At 41.7% G+C, this 21,139-nt stretch overlaps 1 protein-coding gene across 1 annotated transcript; it reads right to left on the bottom strand.

The window, feature by feature from the left end:
- Positions 1 to 2,185: 2,185 nt before the first annotated feature.
- CHGB (chromogranin B) lies at positions 2,186 to 18,912 on the bottom strand. The gene is made up of 5 exons (XM_052651264.1): positions 18,864 to 18,912; positions 13,762 to 13,808; positions 13,222 to 13,315; positions 3,159 to 4,825; positions 2,186 to 2,269 (listed from the first exon to the last, which is right to left on the bottom strand). The coding sequence occupies exons 1-5, from the start codon at positions 18,910 to 18,912 to the stop codon at positions 2,186 to 2,188; spliced, it is 1,941 nt and encodes a 646-aa protein (XP_052507224.1).
- Positions 18,913 to 21,139: the final 2,227 nt, after the last annotated feature.

Genomic DNA, 21,139 nt, shown 5'->3' with positions numbered 1-21,139 from the left:
ATATATTGCAATATGTTAAGCATTTCCTAGTATCTTCTATCAAGATGCATTGAGACAGGTGGTTATAACTGCAATGTATTACAACTATGGTTACATTATTTGCCATAAAATAAGCTTGCCTTTGAGTTTTCTTATGTTAGGGTTTCCCAGGAGCAATCCCTGAACTAAAAAGTTGAGGACAATCAGTTTATCTAGGAGGTGACCCCAGGAAACACCAGTAGGGTCACTAGTAGGAGAAGGACAGAGAGTAAACACAGCCTATAATGGGTGCATTAGTGAGGTTACCTGTGGCACCTGGGGCTCAATCCCCCGGGGAGTTCTGGGAGAACATGCGGCTCACTTGTTAAATCATTTAAATGGGTTAGATTTTGCCCCCGGAAAAAGATATGCTGATGTTCCAAGCCCTAGTTCCTCCAAATGTGACTTTATTTGGAAATAGGATTGATGCAGATATAATCAGTTAAGATGAGGTCATAGTGGAGTAGGATGGGCTCTTAATCCAGTATGACTCACATCCTTATAAAAAGAACATTGTGTGAACAGGAGAGATTCATAGAAAGATGATGGTTATGTTAAGATGGGGGCAGAGATTGAAGTGATGCTGCCACAAGTCACAAAATGCATGAAATCACCAGAAGCTGGAATAGGCAAGGAAAGATGTTCTTCTAATGATTGGGAGGAGTGTGGCCCTGCCAGGCCCTTAATTTTGAACTTCTGGCTAAAAGAGAAGAAATTTCTGTTGTTTTAAACTACCCAGTTTGTGATGCTTTGTTATGGCAGCCCTAGGAAACTGGTACATTTATATATCTACTCCTTGCCTCATGGCGACTGCCTTCAGCAGCCACCTAGCACTCTCACTTGCCTCTGCAAGAAGCCTATCATGATCCCATGGTGAGAAAAAAGGACCCTAAAGAGATAATAAGCAGCCTTTGACAAGTGTGTGCCCAGATTTAGAACAATTTGCTGTCAGTTTCCTCACAAAGATTGGCTTGCTCTCTGCATGACAAAAGTGTCACTGAGAGTTAACCTCAGAATAATCTGGCTGAATCACAGGCCATTCTTGACTTAGTCAAGAGGAAGAGAACCAGGCCTTCCAGATGAACAAAAGTCATGATTGATGCCCAGAAAACAACTCTTTCCCTAAACCGCCAAACAGTAGTAATAAACCAAGCAGAAGCCACCATATGTGAGGAATGAGATGACAAGTAAAAGGAAGAAGAGATCTTGTCTGTCAGTCTTGCTGGGAGAAGCTGCAGCCATAGAAATGCTAGCAGCCAGTGTTTCCTACACCATTGCCTACACCAGGCACTACACTGAGTATTTTGCATAAACTCAGTCATCCTCATAACAAGCCAATGAACAGATATCCTTGTTTGACTGATGTACCTGAGCTCCAGAGAGGGAAAGTAACTTCCCCAAAGTCACACAGCTAAAGAGTCAGAAATCAAACAGGCCCTGAAGTTCCAAGGATCTGTCTGGCCTATCCCAGATATGATTCCCAGTCGGGAGTTCTTCCCACTATCCAAACTTTCTCCTCAGCCCTGAAAAATGACTCTGGGCTGGCTATTCCCAGAGCTCTCCAGGTAATAGGATTTTAAAATTAATGTCTTATAATCATTTTTGGAACAGGTTCTTTAAGCCTCTTTATCCTTTCTCCAGCCCAGGGGAATAGATGCCTTTTCCTGATCTCTTTCTCTTTATATCCTCCACAGGATGCTTTTATTACAGATGTTTGCTCTTTTCTTTTTTTTTTTTCTATTCTGCATCCAAAGACCACCAAACCAACAAATCTTAGTGCTGTATTTTAGAATTTACTTTGAAGAATGGATCTGAAAGTCAGACTCCTTTCTATTAGCCCAAAGGAAGCTGAGAACATGACACTTTTGGCCTCAGGTGAATCTTTTATTACTTCAAACTAAGACATTTTTTCAAGGACAGTAGCACAGTCATTGTCACAAGCATGTTAATATATCTACTTTTTGATAAAGAGTATACTACAAGTCATGCTATTCATATTTTCAATAGCATTCTGGCAAAAATCAAAGACATTTCCAATTGTGTCAAACACTGGATGAGTAAATTCTACTTTCTGCCTTTGGGTAAATAAATGGGGTCATACTGTGAAGTGGTGGATAACAGATCATGTGAAGGGTCTCTTAAAATCTGCCCTTTACTCTAATGACCATTAGCCCCTTCGGTTACCACTGAACTTCTCAGCTATTTTCTGTAGTTCCAAATCCATCGCAGCCAAGTTTTCAAGTTCTTTTTCCTAGAAAATACAGAAAAGTGGAGGCATGAGGTCCCAGATCAAAAAACAACCTACTTTTTTGTAGTTTGAGGGAGTATGAACAGAAAAGGGAGTTTTTGATATGTTAGAGGCTATAGAAGATACTCTATATCAGTGGTTTTCAAAATGCAGTTCCTTGACCAGCAGCATCAGCACCACTAGGGAACTTATCAGAAATACAGGTTCTTGGGCCCTACCTGGGGCCTACCTACCAAACCTGACACTCTAAGGCTAGAAACACCATATGATTCTGATACACATTCAACTTTGAGAAGCACCAACATACATAATCAATAGTGGCAGAAAAAAAAAACACAAAACACTGTTAAGGAAGGTAATGCTCCAGGAATGTTACTTCTCCCAGAGGTAGATGTCTGACGTAGGCTAGGAGATAATAAAGAGAGAACAAAGTAACTAATTTCTGTATCGTCTGTTCTTTCCTACCCTGGGAAATGGTGATGAAAAGTCAAATGATCAAGAATACACTAGGCCAGTGGTTTTCAACCTTGGCTGAATATTGAAACCACCTGGGAGCTTTAAAACATCCTGATGCCCAGGCAGCACCCAGGACCAGACAGAATCTCTGGGGGTGGGTCCCAGAATGTCAGTAACTTTTCAAGCTCTCCAGGTGATGACAATGTGTAGCTGAGGTTGAGAAGCACTGCAGTGGGAGGAAGGTGACAGGGATGTGGACAAAGGCTAGATGCCAGGTAGAAGTCAAACCTAGATGTTGTCTCCATTCCCTTACTAGGTCTACAGTCTCATGGTGATTAATTCCCATCATTTTCCCCGTAACATTAGATAATCTTGTACATAACATACTAACATTAACTATCTGAAGTTAGTTTTAAACAGAAGCCCCACACTATACCTCTTCCTCCGTCAGAACTCCTTGGCCAGCCCTCTCCTCTTCATTTTCTGCTGTGTGTTGTGGGCTCATCTGCTCCTCGGAGTCATAGAAGTCTGGGAACTCAGCTGACTTCTTCCTGTAGTGAAGGAGTTGGTCCAGTTCGGCCACTCGGTCATACTGCCTTTTTAGATCCAGTGTGGGGTCCAGGTTTCTCTTCTCATACCCCCAGTTTACATCCTCTTCAAAGGGCTTTTTCTCCCACCAGTCATAGTTGTATTCTGGGAGGAAATTTCTCTCATTCAAGGTCAGCCCATTTTCCTCTTCACCCTCAAGAAAACTGTCATCCATGTGGCCTTTTCTCTCAAAACGGCTGCTCTTCCACTGGGGAGTGTCGTAGAATGGATTGAGTAGCTCCCCTAATCTCTTTTCAATGATGTGACGGGGAGCATACTGTTTGCCTCGAAGCCTAGCCTCTTCCCTGTTCTCGTCAGCGTCTCGCAGGTCTCCCTGCGGCTGCCACTTCCCTCTGGCTGCTTCCTCACCCTTTTCCTCACCATAGTCGAGGTAATTTCTCAGCTCGCCTGATAGGCGGCGCCTCGCCTTGTCCCTCTGGCTTTCCTGAACACGGTGGTGCGTTTCACCCAAGAACCGTTTCTCTTCTGTTTGGCCTAGCGTGGAGAAGCCCGCCGCCTCCCCTCCCCGGGCTCTGTAGCTGGGTCCGCGGGCCGGACCCCTCTCTTCCTCGCTTTCCTCGCTGTATCCCTGCGCCATGTTTAGATCCGGGCTGAGGCCATGTCTCTTGTTTTCCTGCTCTAGGCTCTCCTCGCTGGGAAGCCTTAGAGCCTGGTGCTCTCCACGGCCTCTGCCCCCGAATCGTGCCTCCTGCAAGTCTCCAGGAGCCTGGGCAGCTGAGTGTCTCCTCACTTCCTCCCCATATTTGGCTCCCTCCTCCAAAGCCCTAAAGTGGGCTGGATGGCGGGCTTTCTCTTCCCCTGAGTTGGCCGTGCCCACGTGTGACTCCTCCTCTAGGGGAGGAGTCCCCTCCTGAGAGGATCTGTCGGGCCTGCTCCTCCCGTGGTGGTGTCTTGGCCTCGAGCGCCGTTTGTCCACCTCAGGGCTGGCATCCTCTTCGCTTTCTCCGGGTGCTTCCTGGCCCTCCGGACGGTGTTGGAGCTCTTGGGGCCAGTTCTCCTGGCTCTTGGTCTCCTCTCCGCTCTCCTGGCTGCTCCTCTCCCGGCTGTGCGACTTGTCAAGGGCCCCGGCAGACTGTGTATCATATCTGGACACTAACTCCTCTTTCTTAGCCGGAGTCTGGTTTCTTTGGTTGAGAAAGGCCGTTTGTGCCTTTCCAGGCCCTTCAGACAGTCTCTCCTCACTGCCAATTTCCCCACGTTCCTTTTTCTGATATTTTAGCATTTCTTCCTCCCTGTTCTGTCCCTCGCTCTTAGAATAGCGTGTCTTTGCTTCTTTGGCCACTTGACTTCCCGGGGGCTCGCCTGCCCGCTCACGGCTATGCCCACCGCTCTCCGTGTCTGCTACTGTTGGGACTTGGGCATCCCCCTCCCCTGAGTCCTCCCTACTGGAGAGCCTAGCGGCTTCTGAGGTGTCAGCTGGGTCTCTCAACAATCTCACTTCGAACCTTGTGTTTTCATTTTCACTTTTCTCTTCATCTTTGAGCTCTTTTCCATCTATAATGAAAATAAAAAAGAGTATCACTTCAGAATTGCTTGTGGTTCAGTAAGCACCAGCCTCAGTGATCACTACAAACCCTAAAGATCCTGAAAATCCTTGGGTTATTTTTTAAGTTAATTTTTTTAAGATTATTTTTGAAAGAAAGAAAGAAAGTGAAAGTGAAGTCACTCAGTCGTGTGCGACTCTTTGTGACCCCGTGGACTGTAGCCTACCAAGCTCCTCTGTCCATGGCATTCTCCAGGCAAGAATACTGGAGTGGGCTGCCATTTCCTTCTCCAGGGGATCTTCCTTACCCAGGGATTGAACCCGGGTTTCCCACATTGGAGGCAGACGCTTTAACCTCTGAGCCACCAGGGAAGTGGTATGAAAACTCCTTAGCTGTATTTAAATCTGATAATAAATACATATTTATTTTTTCATAACACCCAATAAGCATCTTTTGTTTTGGCTGCATTTGGGGGCGGGGTTCTTCTTTGCTGCCTTCGGGCTTTTCTCTAGTTGCAATGAGTTGGGGGTCTACTCTTCCTTGTGATGTGCAGGCGTCTCATTGTGGTGGCTTCTTTTGTTCCAGAGCACAGGCTCAGTAGTTGTGGTGTATTGGGCTAAGTTGCTCCAAGACATGTGGGAGCTTCCAGGACCAGGGATCAAACGTATGTCTTCTGCATTTTTAGGTGGATTCTTAACCACTGGATCACCTGAGCATCTTTCAGTTACCAAATTGAAACTCAAGTATAGGTTTATAAAATACTATAAAAATTCTATAAAATGTTAGAATTTAGAACCAGAAGAAACCTTAGAATTTGTGTAGTTCAGCCTCCTTGTGACTACAGAGACATTGAGGCTCAGAGAGGTGTAATTAAGGACCATTCTTTAAAACGGAGAAGGTGATGGCACCCCACTCCAGTACTCTTGCCTGGCAAATCCCATGGATGGAGGAGCCTGGTGGGCTGCAGTCCATGGGGTCTCGAAGAGTCGGACACTACTGAGCAACTTCCCTTTCACTTTTCACTTTCATGCATTGCAGAAGGAAATGGCAACCCACTCCAGTGTTCTTGCCTGGAGAATCCCAGGGACAGGGGAGCCTGGTAGGCTGCTGTCTATGGGGTCACACAGAATCAGACACTACTGAAGTGACTTAGCCACTAGCCAAGCCTTTAAAAATTAGCATTGTGTATTGTGTTGGGCTGTGTTGAACATTATTTCTTTGTAAATGAATGTAGAAATGAAGACTTTGGTTGATCCAACATTGACTTGCTTCATCACTGCAGCATTTCTCTGACTAGCAATGTGATGATGTAACAAATGAGAGTTTCTCATTTAATAATAAAAAAAAATTGTGTAATGTTTTGGGAAAAAAAATAAATAAATAATAAAAATTACCATTGTGTAAATATCTCCCAGTAGAACCCAGCTAAATAAAGTTAAATAGCCAAAATGGGAAATATCAGATTCAACAGAGGATTAAATTTCTTTAATTATTAGTTTGTTGTTGTTCAGTCACTCAGACTTATCTGACTCTTAGTTTATCAGACATTAATTATCCAATCAACTGTATAAATGCAACTTAGCAGTAAGTGACAATATAACTTAATAATTGGTGATAAGCAGGGTGTGTATTTCTTCCGAGAAAACCGCACAGCAGTGGAAGGGACCATGTCCTTCCCTCATTCAGGTTCCATCTGCCCCTCCTGTTCTCAAATGTTGAGAATGAACTTCAGTAAACTGAATTATCTTTGTATTACACAAGTCAACAGTTATAGTAGATGGTGTAACAAATATTTTAACTGAATATTGTTTTCTTTCATCTTTTCCAAATGTTAACAGCTTCTTTTTTTAAAGTTATTTAATTTTAACTGGAAGATAATTGTTTTACCATGTTGTGTTGGTTTCTACCATATATCAACATGAATCAGCCACAGGTATACACATGTCCCCTTCCCTCTTGAACCTCCCTTCCACCTCTTACCCCATCCCAGCCCTCTAGATTATCAGAGAACACCAGGCTGAGCTCCCTGCTCTAAATGGCAACTTCCCATTAACTATCTATTTTACACTTGGTAATGTATATCTTTCAATGCTATTCTCTCAATTTGTCCCACCATCTTCTTCCCCCGCTGTGTCCATAAGTGTATTCTCTATGTCTGAGTCTCTATTCCTGTCCTACAAATAGATTCATTAGTACCATTTTTCTAGATTCCATATATATGTGTTAATATACAATATTTGTTTTTCACTTTCTGACCTACTTCATTCTATATAACAGGCTCTAGGTTCATCTACCTCACTAAACTGACTCAAATTTATTATTTGTTGACAGCTTCTTTACTAAGGTAAGGTCAGGTAAGGTCACTCAGTCATGTCCGACTCTTTCCTAACCCACAGACTGTAGCTTACCAGGCTCTTCCGTCTATGGGATTTTCCAGGCAAGAGTACTGGAGTGGGTTGCCATTTCCTTCTCCAGAGGATCTTCCAAACCCAGGGATCGAACTCAGGTCTCCCACACTGTAGGCAGACACTTTACCATCTGAGCCAGAAGGGAAGTCCCTTAACTCAAGGGCATCCCACGAAAGGAGATAATGCAGTTAACACTGAGTTGTTAGCTTGGAATGCTTGGATTTCAACGGATGTCACTGAATTCAGATAGAACAACTGCAGTCAAGGCTGCTCACAGCTCTGGGCTGACCTCTGTGCCATCCATGGTGACAGCCACCAACCCTTTGTGGCTATTGAGGACTTGAAATGTGGCTGGTCCAAACGGAGACATGCCATAAATATAAGACACAACAAGATGTCAGATACTTCAGATTAAAAAAAGAATGTAAGATGTCTCAAATTTTCATATTGATTATATGTTGAAATGATAATATTTTGGATGTACAGTATAATATAAATATATTGGATGTATAAAAACTATATTGATAAAGTAAATGGGACAAAATTAAATGTATTATTATTCACTGATTAAATTTATTAATATTCTTTTTACTTTTTTAAGGTGGCTACTGGAAAATCTGAAATTATATTTGTGGTTCACATGGTATTTCTACTGAACAACTCTTGATGATTCATTTTGAATTGACATTTGCAAAACAGAAAAAATGCCTTACAAATAGCTGTGAAAAGAAGAGAGGTGAAAAGCAAAGGAGAAAAGGAAAGATATAAGCATCTGAATGCAGAGTTCCAAAGAATAGCAAGAAGAGATAAGAAAGCCTTCTTCAGTGATCAATGCAAAGAAATAGAGGAAAACAACAGATTGGGAAAGACTAGAGATCTCTTCAAGAAAATTAGAGATACCAAGGGAACATTTCATGCAATGATGGGCTCGATAAAGGACAGAAATGGTATGGACCTAACAGAAGCAGAAGATATTAAGAAGCGGTGGCAAGAACTGTACACAGAAGAACTGTACAAAAAAGATCTTCATGACCCAGATAATCATGATGATATGATCACAAATCTAGAGCCAGACATCTTGGAAAGTGAAGTCAAGTGGGCCTTAGAAAGCATCACTACGAACAAAGTTAGTGGAGGTGATGGAATTCCAGGGGAGCTGTTTCAAATCCTGAAAGATGATGCTGTGAAAGTGCTGCACTCAATTTGCCAGCAAATTTGGAAAACTCAGCAGTGGCCACAGGACTGGAAAAGGTCAGTGTTCATTCCAATCCCAAAGAAAGGCAATGCCAAAGAATGCTCAAACTACCGCACAATTGCACTCATCTCACATGCTAGTAAAGTAATGTTCAAAATTCTCCAAGCCAGGCTTCAGCAATATGTGAACCGTGAACTCCCTGATGTTCAAGCTGGTTTTAGAAAAGGCAGAGGAACCAGAGATTGAATTGCCAACATCCGCTGGATCATCGAAAAAGCAAGAGAGTTCCAGAAAAACATCAATTTCTGCTTTATTGGCTATGCCAAAGCCTTTGACTGTGTGGATCACAATAAACTGTGGAAAATTCTGAAAGAGATGGGAATACCAGACCACGTAACCTGCCTCTTGAGAAATCTGTATACAGGTCAGGAAGCAACAATTAGAACTGGACATGGAACAACAGACTGGTTCCAAATAGGAAAAGGAGTACATCAAGGATGTACATCGTCACCCTGCTTATTTAACTTCTATGCAGAGTACATCATGAGAAACGCTGGACTGGAAGAAACACAAGCTGGAATCAAGACTGCAGGGAGAAATATCAATAACCTCAGATATGCAGATGACACCACCCTTATGGCAGAAAGTGAAGAGGAGCTAAAAAGCCTCTTGATGAAAGTGAAAGAGGAGAGCGAAAAAGTTGGCTGAAAGCTCAACATTCAGAAAATGAAGATCATGGCATCCGGTCCCATCACTTCATGGGAAATAGATGGGGAAACAGGGGAAACAGTGTCAGAGTTTATTTTTGGGGGCTCCAAAATCACTGCAGATGGTGACTGCAGCCATGAAATTAAAAGACGCTTACTCCTTGGAAGAAAAGTTATGAACAACCTAGATAGTATATTCAAAAGCAGAGACATTACTTTGCCGACTAAGGTCCATCTAGTCAAGGCTATGGTTTTTCCTGTGGTCATGTATGGATGTGAGAGTTGGACTGTGAAGAAGGCTGAGCGCCGAAGAATTGATGCGTTTGAACTGTGGTGTTGGAGAAGACTCTTGAGAGTCCCTTGGACTGCAAGGAGATCCAACCAGTCCATTCTGAAGGAGATCAACCCTGGGATTTCTTTGGAAGGAATGATGCTAAAGCTGAAACTCCAGTACTTTGGCCACCTGATGCAAAGAGTTGACTCACTGCAAAAGACCCTGATGCTGGGAGGGATTGTGGGCAGGAGGAGAAGGGGACGACCGAGGATGAAATGGCTGGATGGCATCATGGACTTGATGGACGTGAGTCTGAGTGAACTCCGGAAGATGGTGATGGACAGGGAGGCCTGGCGTGCTGCAATTCATGGGGTCGCAAAGAGTCGGACATGACTGAGTGACTGAACTGAACTGAACTGAACTTTGTAAAAATGTCCAAGAAAGCAATCTATTCCTCTCTGCTTAAAAGCGTAGTCAGGCACAATATTCTCATGTTTTATGAGGCAACTGAAATGTCCCTGACCTTGGGCTAGCTCCTCACCAATGCCTCTGCCTTTTAAGAGCCAGTGATGGTGTGTGCAGCACTGAGGCAGGGCTGACCGTGTAGCCATAGATAAGCAGGGAGGATCTGAGCAGATACTGACATCATTCAAACAGGATCTCAGCTTCCCTAGGCAGAGGCTGTGTGCCCCATTTCCTACTCCCTGCTGGTAAGGAGGAGAATTATTTTTATTTTTTCCTGGTTAAATGTATGCTGCCTATAGCAGCTTGCCTGAGACTTAGCACTTCTTCCTAAATTTAGCTTTTAGCCCCTTCAGGTGAGATATGAGAAGGGCTGCGATTAGCAGCATACAGTTTCGTCAATCTGAAAATGAAGGTGTGAATCTCACTCTTACTTCAAGTAAAAAGGGGAAAAATGCACCTTTCTTCCCTGACTGTCATGTTGCAAAGAGGACCATATCAACCAGGTCAAATAGATTTTTATACCTGCTAAATTGGACCATGAATTCCCTAAGGTATCTTCAAACCATGAAACAATGATTCTTCTCTATCCCCCAAATGTTCGTTTGCTCAGCACATCCAGAGATGTGCTGGAGAGAGTGGGAGTGGAGATGGGCTGGGGATGGGAGGGAGGCTGCGTGAAGAAATTCATCCATCTGGTTGGCAGAAAACTCCATAAGTTTTCTGATAAGCGTAAGACATTTCAGTGAAAGAGAAAACCAGAATAAGACAAGAGTGGACAAAGAATGTCGCCTGCCAAGTCAGTAAACAAAGGATGTTTTTTCTGGTCACCATGACATCAGCCACACCTAATTGTGTTCCCAGAGGGGATTTAGGAAGGAGAAAAATAAGATAAAAGTACATATTCCAAGGGATGACTTCAGTAATCCCAGACTCTTGCATCTTCCCATATGTAGAAAAGTGCCAAATTCATTAACTTAAGATGTCTAGTTATCTTCAGTTAACAGTAATCTTTTGAAGTTCTGATTACCTGGTTTTTGTTGCAAAAACTCCTATATATCCTGGCTCCTCCCTTACCTCTTCAAAATAGTCCCTCAGAGCTATCTGAGAGGCTGTTTCCTGGGCTGAAGTCCTCAATATGTCCATGGAATAAAACATAATTCTCAACTTTTGGTTGTGCTTTTTTTTTCCAGTCAACAGAAATTATGAACTAGTAGCCCAGAGGTGAGTTATATTTGGTCTAAATAACATTTTCAGTAAATTTGAATTCAGACGCAATACTTAAATGCCAGGAGATACTGCTCAGAAAAATCCAACTTTTAAATTATTGTGAAAAATCCCAAGATCTCTCAACAGAATCCATATTTCTCTCACAATAGGATTGAAGCTGCGAAAAATCTACTCCCCTTTAGAAGGGGCATGTATCCTCCTGTTTGTGAGTCACTTCCTATCCTGTTTTACTCCTTTCTGTTATCTGTCTGTCTGGCCCTGACTGGTGTTTGAGTCTCTGCCACCCTGGAGGAGCTCAAATTTTCCTGATCTCACTATTGAATGGCTCTCTTGCTGTGATGTCTCTAAGGTCCTGATAGACATGGGTCATTTAATTTTTACCAGTTTACCTGGGGATCTCTCAAGAGACCTCAAAAAAACCCAGGGCACAGTCAATAATGAGCAAAAGCTAGAATCCTGCCTGAGGGTTAAGAATCTGATCTTGGCAGTTAACAGCAGTTTGCCCTACAATCAATAACTCTTCTAAGTGACTGAACAACGAAAAGCAATCATGGTTCTTTGATGACCTAGTCTGACAGACCCGGAACTTCTACATTCATCTGGTAAACAAAGAAAGGGGAAGGGAGAGAGCCAGATGGGTTGGCCCAAAGGAGCAGATTTTAGTCCCTGCCAGGAGACCCAGCCCTGCTCTCACTCATTCCTTGCAATGGTTAATAAGCTCATTCAAACAAGCTCATTCCTGTAACTGCTGGAAGAGAAAGCTGGGGAGAAATTCATAAAAGTATTAGATTGGGAGTGGTAAGGAGGTTTCCTTCCACTATGCATGGGGCTTATAGGACCTCAAGCTCCCACACCTCTTATGGTTATCCTGAAGCCCCCAGTGGTGCATAGAGTCCCCCAGGTTACTCTTTAGGCTAGTCACTAATACTTTTTTTAAATATAATTTTATACATGGGGCCTCATGTGCAGCAATGGAAAGAGAGTATTATCTTGCGATGGGAGATTTTGAAGGTGAAAAGAAAAAAATAAAATCTTTTGTTCATAGCCTGACTCAAAATTCAAAAGCAGAGAAAGATGTTAAAGAGAGCAGAGCTTTGGGGATTTTTTTTGAATCAGTTTGACTTTATGATAAAAGAGATGCATAGTTTTGTAAAATTTGTCTCTTTGAGTCAACTCCCGATGAATACTGGTTGTATCACTGTTCGAATTTTGTTTTCAGCATAAGCCGCTTTGCAGAGAAACATCCCAGTCTATACTCAGAAGGCCATCACTCTGACTTTTTGGATGCTCTAAGTCTGTCCCCACCCCTTCCAATTCTCAGGCCTGAAACTCCTGACACCATTTGGTAGTACCACTCATTCTAACAATGGGCTTCCCAGGTGGTGCAGAGAGAGGTAAAGAATCCACCTGCCAATGCAGGAGACTCAGGTTCTATCCCTGGTTCAGGAATATTCCCTGAAGAAGGAAATGGCAAACCACTTCAATATTTTTGCCTGGAAAATTCCATGGACAGAAGAGTCTGGCAGGAGCTGCCAAGAGTTGCACGTGTGCACGTGTGCATGCATGCATGTGCACACACACACACACACACACACATTCTAATAAACTATGCATTAAAATGGCTTAACCAATTTGTTACATAAATGGCCAAAAGTTTCCCAGTCACCTTTCCAAGCTTGTAACTCCTCGTTGTCAGAAGAGTAGAAAACAAAGAGAAGCATAATTTTTGTTTTCTTCTATCCTTTCATCTTTCAACACTTCTCCCCTCTGTCTAAACACAAACAAGCATTCCTCATACCTCCCTCCACTAAATAAAAGCCTGTTTTAAAATTCCAAACTCTCAAACCAAGGAATTTAAGAACTGATAAACATCTCACAGACTATCATTGAGTTCAGCTCCCTCTTTTAATTTGAGGAAATAGGCCCAGAGAGGCAAGGGGTCTTCCCCATGGTAACACTAGCTATTAAGTGAAGTAGCATAGCAAGGACTAAAAGCCATAGCTTATCTCCCCAGATACTGATTGAGCCTGTACCCTTCCCACTGCATCACACCCCTGGGTCATAGGGAAGTAAAGTGAAAGTTGAAATGGAGGGAGCAGGAGAAAGGACAAATCTTTGTCGGACACTTACTATTCTTCAGGACTTGTCGGCACTCAGGGGTGATGGGTGGAGCGCTGGACTTCAATAGGGCATTTGAGAGGACCTCGATGATGCAGTGAGTCACCTAGAGGGGAACCCAAAAGTAGGTTGGCAAAGCTGGTGTCACTGGGATGGACTACTTAACCCAGAGCTGCTGTCAAGAGAAGCTTGACTGTGTGACCTGTACTTATGCAAAATCCTTGGAGGAATGTAGATTCACAAGGTCTGTACTGAAACCTCCCAGGCCTCTCCACAGAGGAATGCAAAAAGGCACTGGGTCAAGACTGTTCAGAGAAAGAAATAAATACCCACTTCTGAACAGATTAGAAGGAAAATGTGTGATGACAGCTATCCTCATGGGCACTGAAACATCCAGGAAGAAGATAAAAAAACCAGGGCAAGAGGGGCATCACTTACTCCCGTTTCCACATTGTTGTTTGTTTTTTGTTTTGTTTAGTTTGATGAGATAATGAGTGGGAGAATCCAGAGTCTAGATAAAAGTCTAGATTTCAGAATTCCATTTCAACTTACCATTTCTTCATTGTGGTTGCTGATGTCCATTGGCATAGAGCTGACGGCTTTGAAAGAGAAAAGGAATGGGAAACAACGTGAGTTGATTTTGGAAGCTGTGTGTCTGCAAACTCACAAAATCACCCCACCCCTAGCTTGTTACTTGGGAGGAGGAGCAGAGTCAGAGCTAAGCAAGGTGGAGACAGTTGGGGATGTCTGCCTCAGGGACCAGAATCACCTCAGTTGCATGTATACACACACACATACACATACACAGCTGTTTTCCCTTAACATGTTGTAAACAAGATTAGGAATCTTATATCCAATATAAATCATATCCACAGAAGAAGACCTTCTAGGATACTGACAATTTTCTATTTTCCATCTGGGTGCTGATTACACAGGTGTGTTAAATGAGTGAAAAATTCAGTAAGAAGTATACTTTATTTTTTTGGCCACGTGGCATGTGGGATCTTTCTTTTTAAAAAAAAACTCTTTTTGAAAATAATTTTCTTTATTTATTTTTGGTTGTGCTGGGTCTTTGTTGCTGGATAGGTTTTTCTCCAGTTGCAGCAAGCAGGGACTACTGTCTATTTGTGGTACGCAGGCTTCTCATTGTGGTGGCTTCTCTTGTGGAGCATGGGCTCTAGAATGCAAGGACTCATTAGTTGTGCTGCACAGGCTTAATATAGTTGCAGAACATGGGCTTAGTTGCTCTGAGACATGTGGGATCTTCCTGGATCAGGGATCGAAACCATATCTCTTGCATTAGTAGGTGGATTCTCTAGCACAGAACCACCAGGGAAGCCCAAACTGTAAACTTATAATTCATGCAGTTTTATATATATATATATATCAATAAAAAAATTAAAAGCAAATCTAGTTTAAATGAAACCAGAGTGCCCTCCTCAACCTTTCTGCCTACTCAGAATGGGTAAAGATATGTGATTCCCTATGCCTCTTCCAGTCCCCAAGAAAATATTTTCCCTGAAATTCATTTCCTTTACAAAAACGTGGTTGTGATTATTTTATGTAATTAATTACCTTGTTTTACCCCAAGTCTTTTCTTAGACAAGCGTGCTTATGTGGCTGTATCAGTGTGGCTTCCCTTCCCCCATGTTGTCTGCATCCAGGTAAAGAACATGAAAGAAAGAAAGAAAGTGGAGTCGCTCAGTCGTATCTGACTCTTTGTGACCCCACACACTGACTGTAGCCTACCAGGCTCCTCCATCCATGGGATTTTCCAGGCAAGAATACTGGAGTGGGTTGCCATTTCCTTCTCCAGTGGAAATTATCTGATTTTACCAGGACAGCACCAAGTCCATGATAGCACATGCAAATAAGTGTTTAACAAAGGTTCATGAGATATTGCAAAAAGATAAATTTTAATTTATTTAAATTAAAGTTTATGAGATTCTGTTTATTTTAAATCCATGATTGAGGTGCTTTTGTCTTCTTAGGAAATGCTTCAGGTGTTTTTAATTTTACAGTGCCTTTTTCAGTTGCTTTTATCTTTCACTTTGATTTTGTCCTGTCTAAGCCCTTTCCACTGGAGGAGTTCAAAGCATTTACATATAGGCCCATCTCCATAGTTCTCCTGACACTTCCAGTTATTATCGCTGGAGAAGCTCAGTGCAAAAGATTCTTCCAGGAATCTGAAACAAGTGAAGAGATATTTAGAGCAAGAGCAAAACTCTCAGACATCAGAGATGTAAGCTATTCAAGTGCAGCTGCTTATTACCAGCAACCTGACCTTTCCCAAATATTTGCTTTCAAAGTCTCTTGAACTGCTTCCCTCTAGTCAAACCATAGCACTCAATTTAGAAATAAAACTCCTATTTCATTTACTTACGTTACTGAATTTTCCTTAACAAAGCACAGCCTGGGATCTACTTCAGTTGTTTCAAGGGACTTAAATAATGCAGTGTGTTAAATTTAAATCATGGGTAAAATATCTGAGAGGTGGCTAACAAGGTATGAACCCATAATGTTCCTGAAATGTAGTTCATACAAGATCTGGATGGACACCTTTGACATTCAGAGTCTAATATGCTAGGCCATTATTTTATCCCCCAAATGACTGTTATTTGAGAACATTCCTATTTCAGCACCTCTTTCCACCTGATATCTGGAAAATCCCCTGAAAAGCAATAACTGAGAAAATTACTCCTGCAATAAACTAGAAGGTGCCTTTTTAAATTCTAGCTTTACTAAACTTTCTTTGGTAATACATTTTCTTGCTAATAACTTTTCTCTTTTTTCTCCCTACAAATGTTTAATAGTTGCTATTATAAACTATTTGAGGCAGAGGAATATTTTTCTTTAGTGACTCTAAATAATTTGTAACTTATGTTTGTTTTTATAGAACAGTCCTGTTTCCCTGATTGAGGCTCTTCAGATGTGTTTTTGATGGAACTCAGATCTCCTTATGAAAACATATTATGCATCTAGTCAGATATCTAAGTTCTACTGTATTTCTTCCAGTAGAATCTGTGACAGCAAAACCAAAGATATGTTGATACCCCTAAAGTAGCTTATTTTATTTCTGTATAAGTTAAGATTTAGGGGTCACAAAAGAAAACCCAATGATTATGATAAAAGCGAAGTAATCAAATGGCAGAAAAACTTTCAAATAATATCACATGGTAAATCTGAGAATAACTTCCAAAATAATAGTATTCCATAAGACTGACTGCTGAGTTTTCCAAGTTTGCTGGCATATTGAGTGCAGCACTTTCACAACATCATCTCTCAGGATTTGAAATAGCTCAGCTGGAATTCCATCACCTCCACTAGCTTTGGTCATAGTGATGCTTCCTAAAGCCCCCTTGACTTTGCATTCCAGTATGTCTGGCTCTAGATGAGTGATCACACATTGTGGTTATCTGGGTCATTAAGATCTTTTTTGTAGGAGAAGGGGATGACAGTAGATGAGATGGTTGGATGACATCACTGACTCAATGGACATGAGTTTGAGTTAGCTTCAGGATATAATGAAGGACAGGGAAGCCTGGGGTGCTGCGGTCCATGGGGTTGCAAAAAGCTGGATACAACTGAGCGACTGAACAAGAACAACAAATAAGACTAACAAACTAAGGTTTCATCCCAGAGTGAAAATAAAACAACTATAAAATAATACAGTAAGCAAGATCTTTTGAATGCAGAAACCATCTTACCTAGTGTAATATGAATAGCATGTAGCTCCTGAATGCATATTAATTTTTAGGGTGCATAGTAACTACTGTAGAAAGGTATAGATCTCCTTCCAGAAGCTCATAATGGTAGGAAATAAACCAGATGGTTTCCACAGGATTCCTGTGATTTTGGTAAATAACAAACTCTGCTTGAAGGCTACCATGTCTCATTTCCAAGCATTTGGAGGAGGAGGGAATGGGGAATAGACTTTTTTTTCTTGGGGTGAGAGAAAGTGTTCTGAAATGTTATAATGGTTACACAATCTGTGAGTGTTCAAAAAATCACTGATTTATGCACTTTAGAAAGTATAGATTTAATGGTGTGTGAATTATAGCTCAGTAAAAAACTTTTTAAAAAGAATATCATGATTTTAGTTGACGTTAAAATATAAACCCTTCTTAAAATATTATCTTGCAAAAGAGCCGTAAATATTTTACCACTACAGGGGCTTCCCTGGTAGCTCAGTGGTAAAGAAACTGCCTGCAATGCAAGAGACTGCATTTGATCCCGGGTTGAGAAGATCCTCTGGAGAAGGGAATGGCAACCCACTCCAGTATTCCTGCCTGGAGAATTCCATGGACAGAGGAAACTGGTGGGCTACAGTCCATGGGGTCCCAAAGAGTCAGACACGACTGGGTGACTAATACACATGTAGGTAAATATGTCTCAGAAATAACATTGTTTTTGTGGTCTATAGCACAATGTATAGCACAGATTTAGCCTATTAAGCAATTCCTTTCTGCAAATATTTTTCATCAGGAAGGACTCTAAATATTTATTTGGCTTTCTTCAATTAAATCATGAACATTTGTAGGCAATTTGTAACAGTGACAAGTATTTTTTGAAAATTCTGAATTTGCAATAAAGAAATTACCTCTGGCTCTTGTCTCTCTTTATATCTGGGATCCAGTAATTACTGTCAATGGAACCCTCATATTCATGGATGGCAATGCTTCAATTCTAGTTAGGAATTTCAATCTTAGATAAGAACAATATTCTATGAGGTTATTAAGACTGTTTTTAAAAAACCCTCCAGTTTAATCTGGTGGCAGCATATTTACTTTTCAGTGGACTTGTAGTGACTTCAGCATACAAATACACACACACACACACACACACACAACTTCCCTCCCCCCCCAAATTTCCAAAGATCATTGAGATTCAGAGCAGTTTGAAAAATTAATCCCACAATTTTCCACACATTAAAATTGCATCCTCCCAAATTGACTAAAACAATTTATTTTTATTACTCTAAGATTATTTTTGGTGGTTGTTTCACACTAACTATTTTTGGAGCACAAAAGTCAAAATATCTATTGCACTTCTCATTTATAACTTAAAGATATATTAATGAGTGTGAAATTACCTCTTCCCAGAGACAAAAATATAAAATACAGAAAAATATTACATTAAACCTGTGGATAAATGAACATACATATGTGTCATTTCTTAACATATATGTTAAGAAAAAAGATATATCTTTTATACATATATACATAAGAGGCTTACCTTTATCTCATTATGTTTAAATAATAGTAACAGTCATAGAAAGTATACAGTTGCCAGCTAATATAATAGGTGTACTCCTGTCTCTCCGTGGTCATCTGGCTTTAAAAAGCCAAACAAACACTTAATTGCAGATACAGAAAAAGACTATAACAGCATTTCTCTAAATAGATGGAGAGGATGTGACATTTTAGACATGAGCTAGGAAGTCCTCTGGCTTTTTCCAAGTCAGATGTTGGGGCGGGCAGTTGAAGGGAAACACTCAGGGAAGGGAAGAAATTAAGACCCTCAATCAAGAGGGAGAGACTTTCCACTCAACCCTCCCTCTCACCCAGTATCCACCAGCCAAGATGCCCAGAACTGCCAAGGAGACAGAGGCTGGCGCTGTCCGCGGTGCTGAACGGCCAGCCGCGCCCACTCACCTGCAACCACCGTGGCTCCCAGAAAGCCGAGAAGGGCGGCCGGCTGCATGGCCTGGCTCGTCCAAATCTGCGCGGAGAAGAGGATAGCAGTCGGAACGGTGAATGACAAACGGATGGAAGGCGAGATGAAGATGCTCCGGGAAAACAGCCCTGTATCCTGGTCCCCGCGGTGTGGGGCGGTTGGCGCAGGCCCTGCTCTTTTAAAGGGCAAGCCAGGGCCGCAAGGCTGGGAGGGGCTGGCACCCAGGAGGCGGCGCCCCCTCGCTTAGCTCTGACGTCATGAAACGGCCTTCAGGGGCGGTGGCGCACGTAGGTAGAAATTTACGCCAGTGCAGTCGCCTCAGTGCTCCGAGTCTTCAGCGCGAGTGGGGAGTTAGGCAGAAAGGGTGGAAGGATGAGGGGAGGTAGCTCAAATCGAAGTCCAGAGGGGAGAAGAGGGAGTCCTGCTTAGATTGTCTAAATATATTTCTCTTCTTCCCCGCATCCCGCCTTCCCCAACCCCTCCAAACCCCCCAACCCCCAACCCCTCCAAACCCCCCAACCCCCAACCCCAGCCGCCAACCTCCGTATCTAGAAACGTGTTTGAGGCTGTATGGAAGTGTTGGTTGCTTCAGTCGTATCCGACTCTTTGCGACCCGATGGACTGTAGCCCCGCCAGGCTCCTCTGTCCATGGAATTCACCAGGCAAGAATACTGAAATGGGTTGCCGGTTTCTTCTCCAGGAGATCTTCCCGACCCAGGGATTGAACCCAGCTCTCCCTCATTGCAGGCAGATTCTTTACCATCTGAGCCACCAGGGAGGCTATGTATCTCTTTTCATTATCGTAGCTGGCCGATAGCCAGTTCCTATATTCAGACTTAGTTTTCTTTTCTTCTCATTATTTTATAAACTTTTTGTTATTTTTGCTTTTGACATTTAGATTAACATGTACAGGGCAGAGGTGGGGGCCACGGAAGATTTCTTATGAATTCTCTCAAAGCAGGACGACGGAGGAAATGAGGATTTTCTTTATAAACAAGGGCTTTAGAATAAACATCCTATGAGATAGCAGCATGGTCACCTTTTTTTGTTTGTTTGTTTTGGCTGAGCAAGAAGCACAGAGTCTTAACCTCTAGACCTCCAGGAATTCCCACTTTTTTAAAAAAAGCGCATAAGTCTATTTTCTATGTCTGTTTCTCCATTGTTGCCCTGTAAGTAAATTCTTCAGTACTATTTTTCTAGATTCCTTATATATGTGTTAGAATACGGTATTTATCTTTCTCTTTCTGACTCACTTCACTCTGTATAATAGGTTCTAGGAAGGAGAGGGTGAGATGTATGGAAAGAGTAACAAGGAAATGTACATCACCATATGTAAAATAGATACCCAATAGGAATTTGCTGTATGTCTCAGGAAACTCAAACAGGGGCTCTGTATCTACCTAGAGGGGTGGGATGGGGAGGGAGATGGGAGGGAGCTTCAAAAGGGAGGGGATATATGTATACCTATGGATGATTCATGTTGAGATTTCACAGAAAACAGCAAAATTCTGTAAAGCAATTATCCTTCAGTAAAAAATAAAAAATATCAACACCTAATTTTTCTGGGAATTTGTTTTTTTCTTTTTACTGAAATGACCATATTTCCCACCTGCTGTGTAGTTTAACTTTGGAAAAAACCTAGAATTCATATGTGCATGTTAATGGGCATGTTTCTGGACTCCTCTAGAATATCAATCCGTCCCATTTCAGTGGTCTATTTGTTTGTCCTTGAAGCATTTCTTTATCACAGTTTCTTTATCATCATATCTTTTAAACATGTCTTGATATCTGGTGGAAAAGTTCTTCCACCCTTATCTTTCTTTATGAAGTTATTAGTTATTCTTGGCCCTTTGCACTTTCATATAAATTTTAGAAGCAGTTTTCAATTTTCATGAAAAAAGTCTGTTAAGATCTTGATATGAGTTTATCAAATTTATAGATCGATTTTATTACAACTGACATCTTTAATCTGTGAATTGATTTGGGAACAAATGACGATAGTGGATTGACAGTTTTTTGATTGCTGTTATTGTTCTGGATATAATTTTATCTGAACTTGTACAAAATACTATTACCATAGAAAAAGAAGAGAAGCTACATGGAAAAACATATCTCAGGAATGGTCTCAAAGAAAAACTGAGAAAAACAAACCCTTAGAAACCAGGTTTTAGAAAAAAGCATAGTTTTGTACATGACTCCTGAAATAAGTTACCCATCAGGATCCAGCTAGTAAAATGAAACTACTAGAAGGAAT

Source organism: Budorcas taxicolor, chromosome 13 (genome assembly GCF_023091745.1).
Source record: "Budorcas taxicolor isolate Tak-1 chromosome 13, Takin1.1, whole genome shotgun sequence".
In the NCBI taxonomy this organism is placed as follows: domain Eukaryota; kingdom Metazoa; phylum Chordata; class Mammalia; order Artiodactyla; family Bovidae; genus Budorcas; species Budorcas taxicolor.
This window is presented reverse-complemented; position numbering and strand designations above follow the sequence as displayed.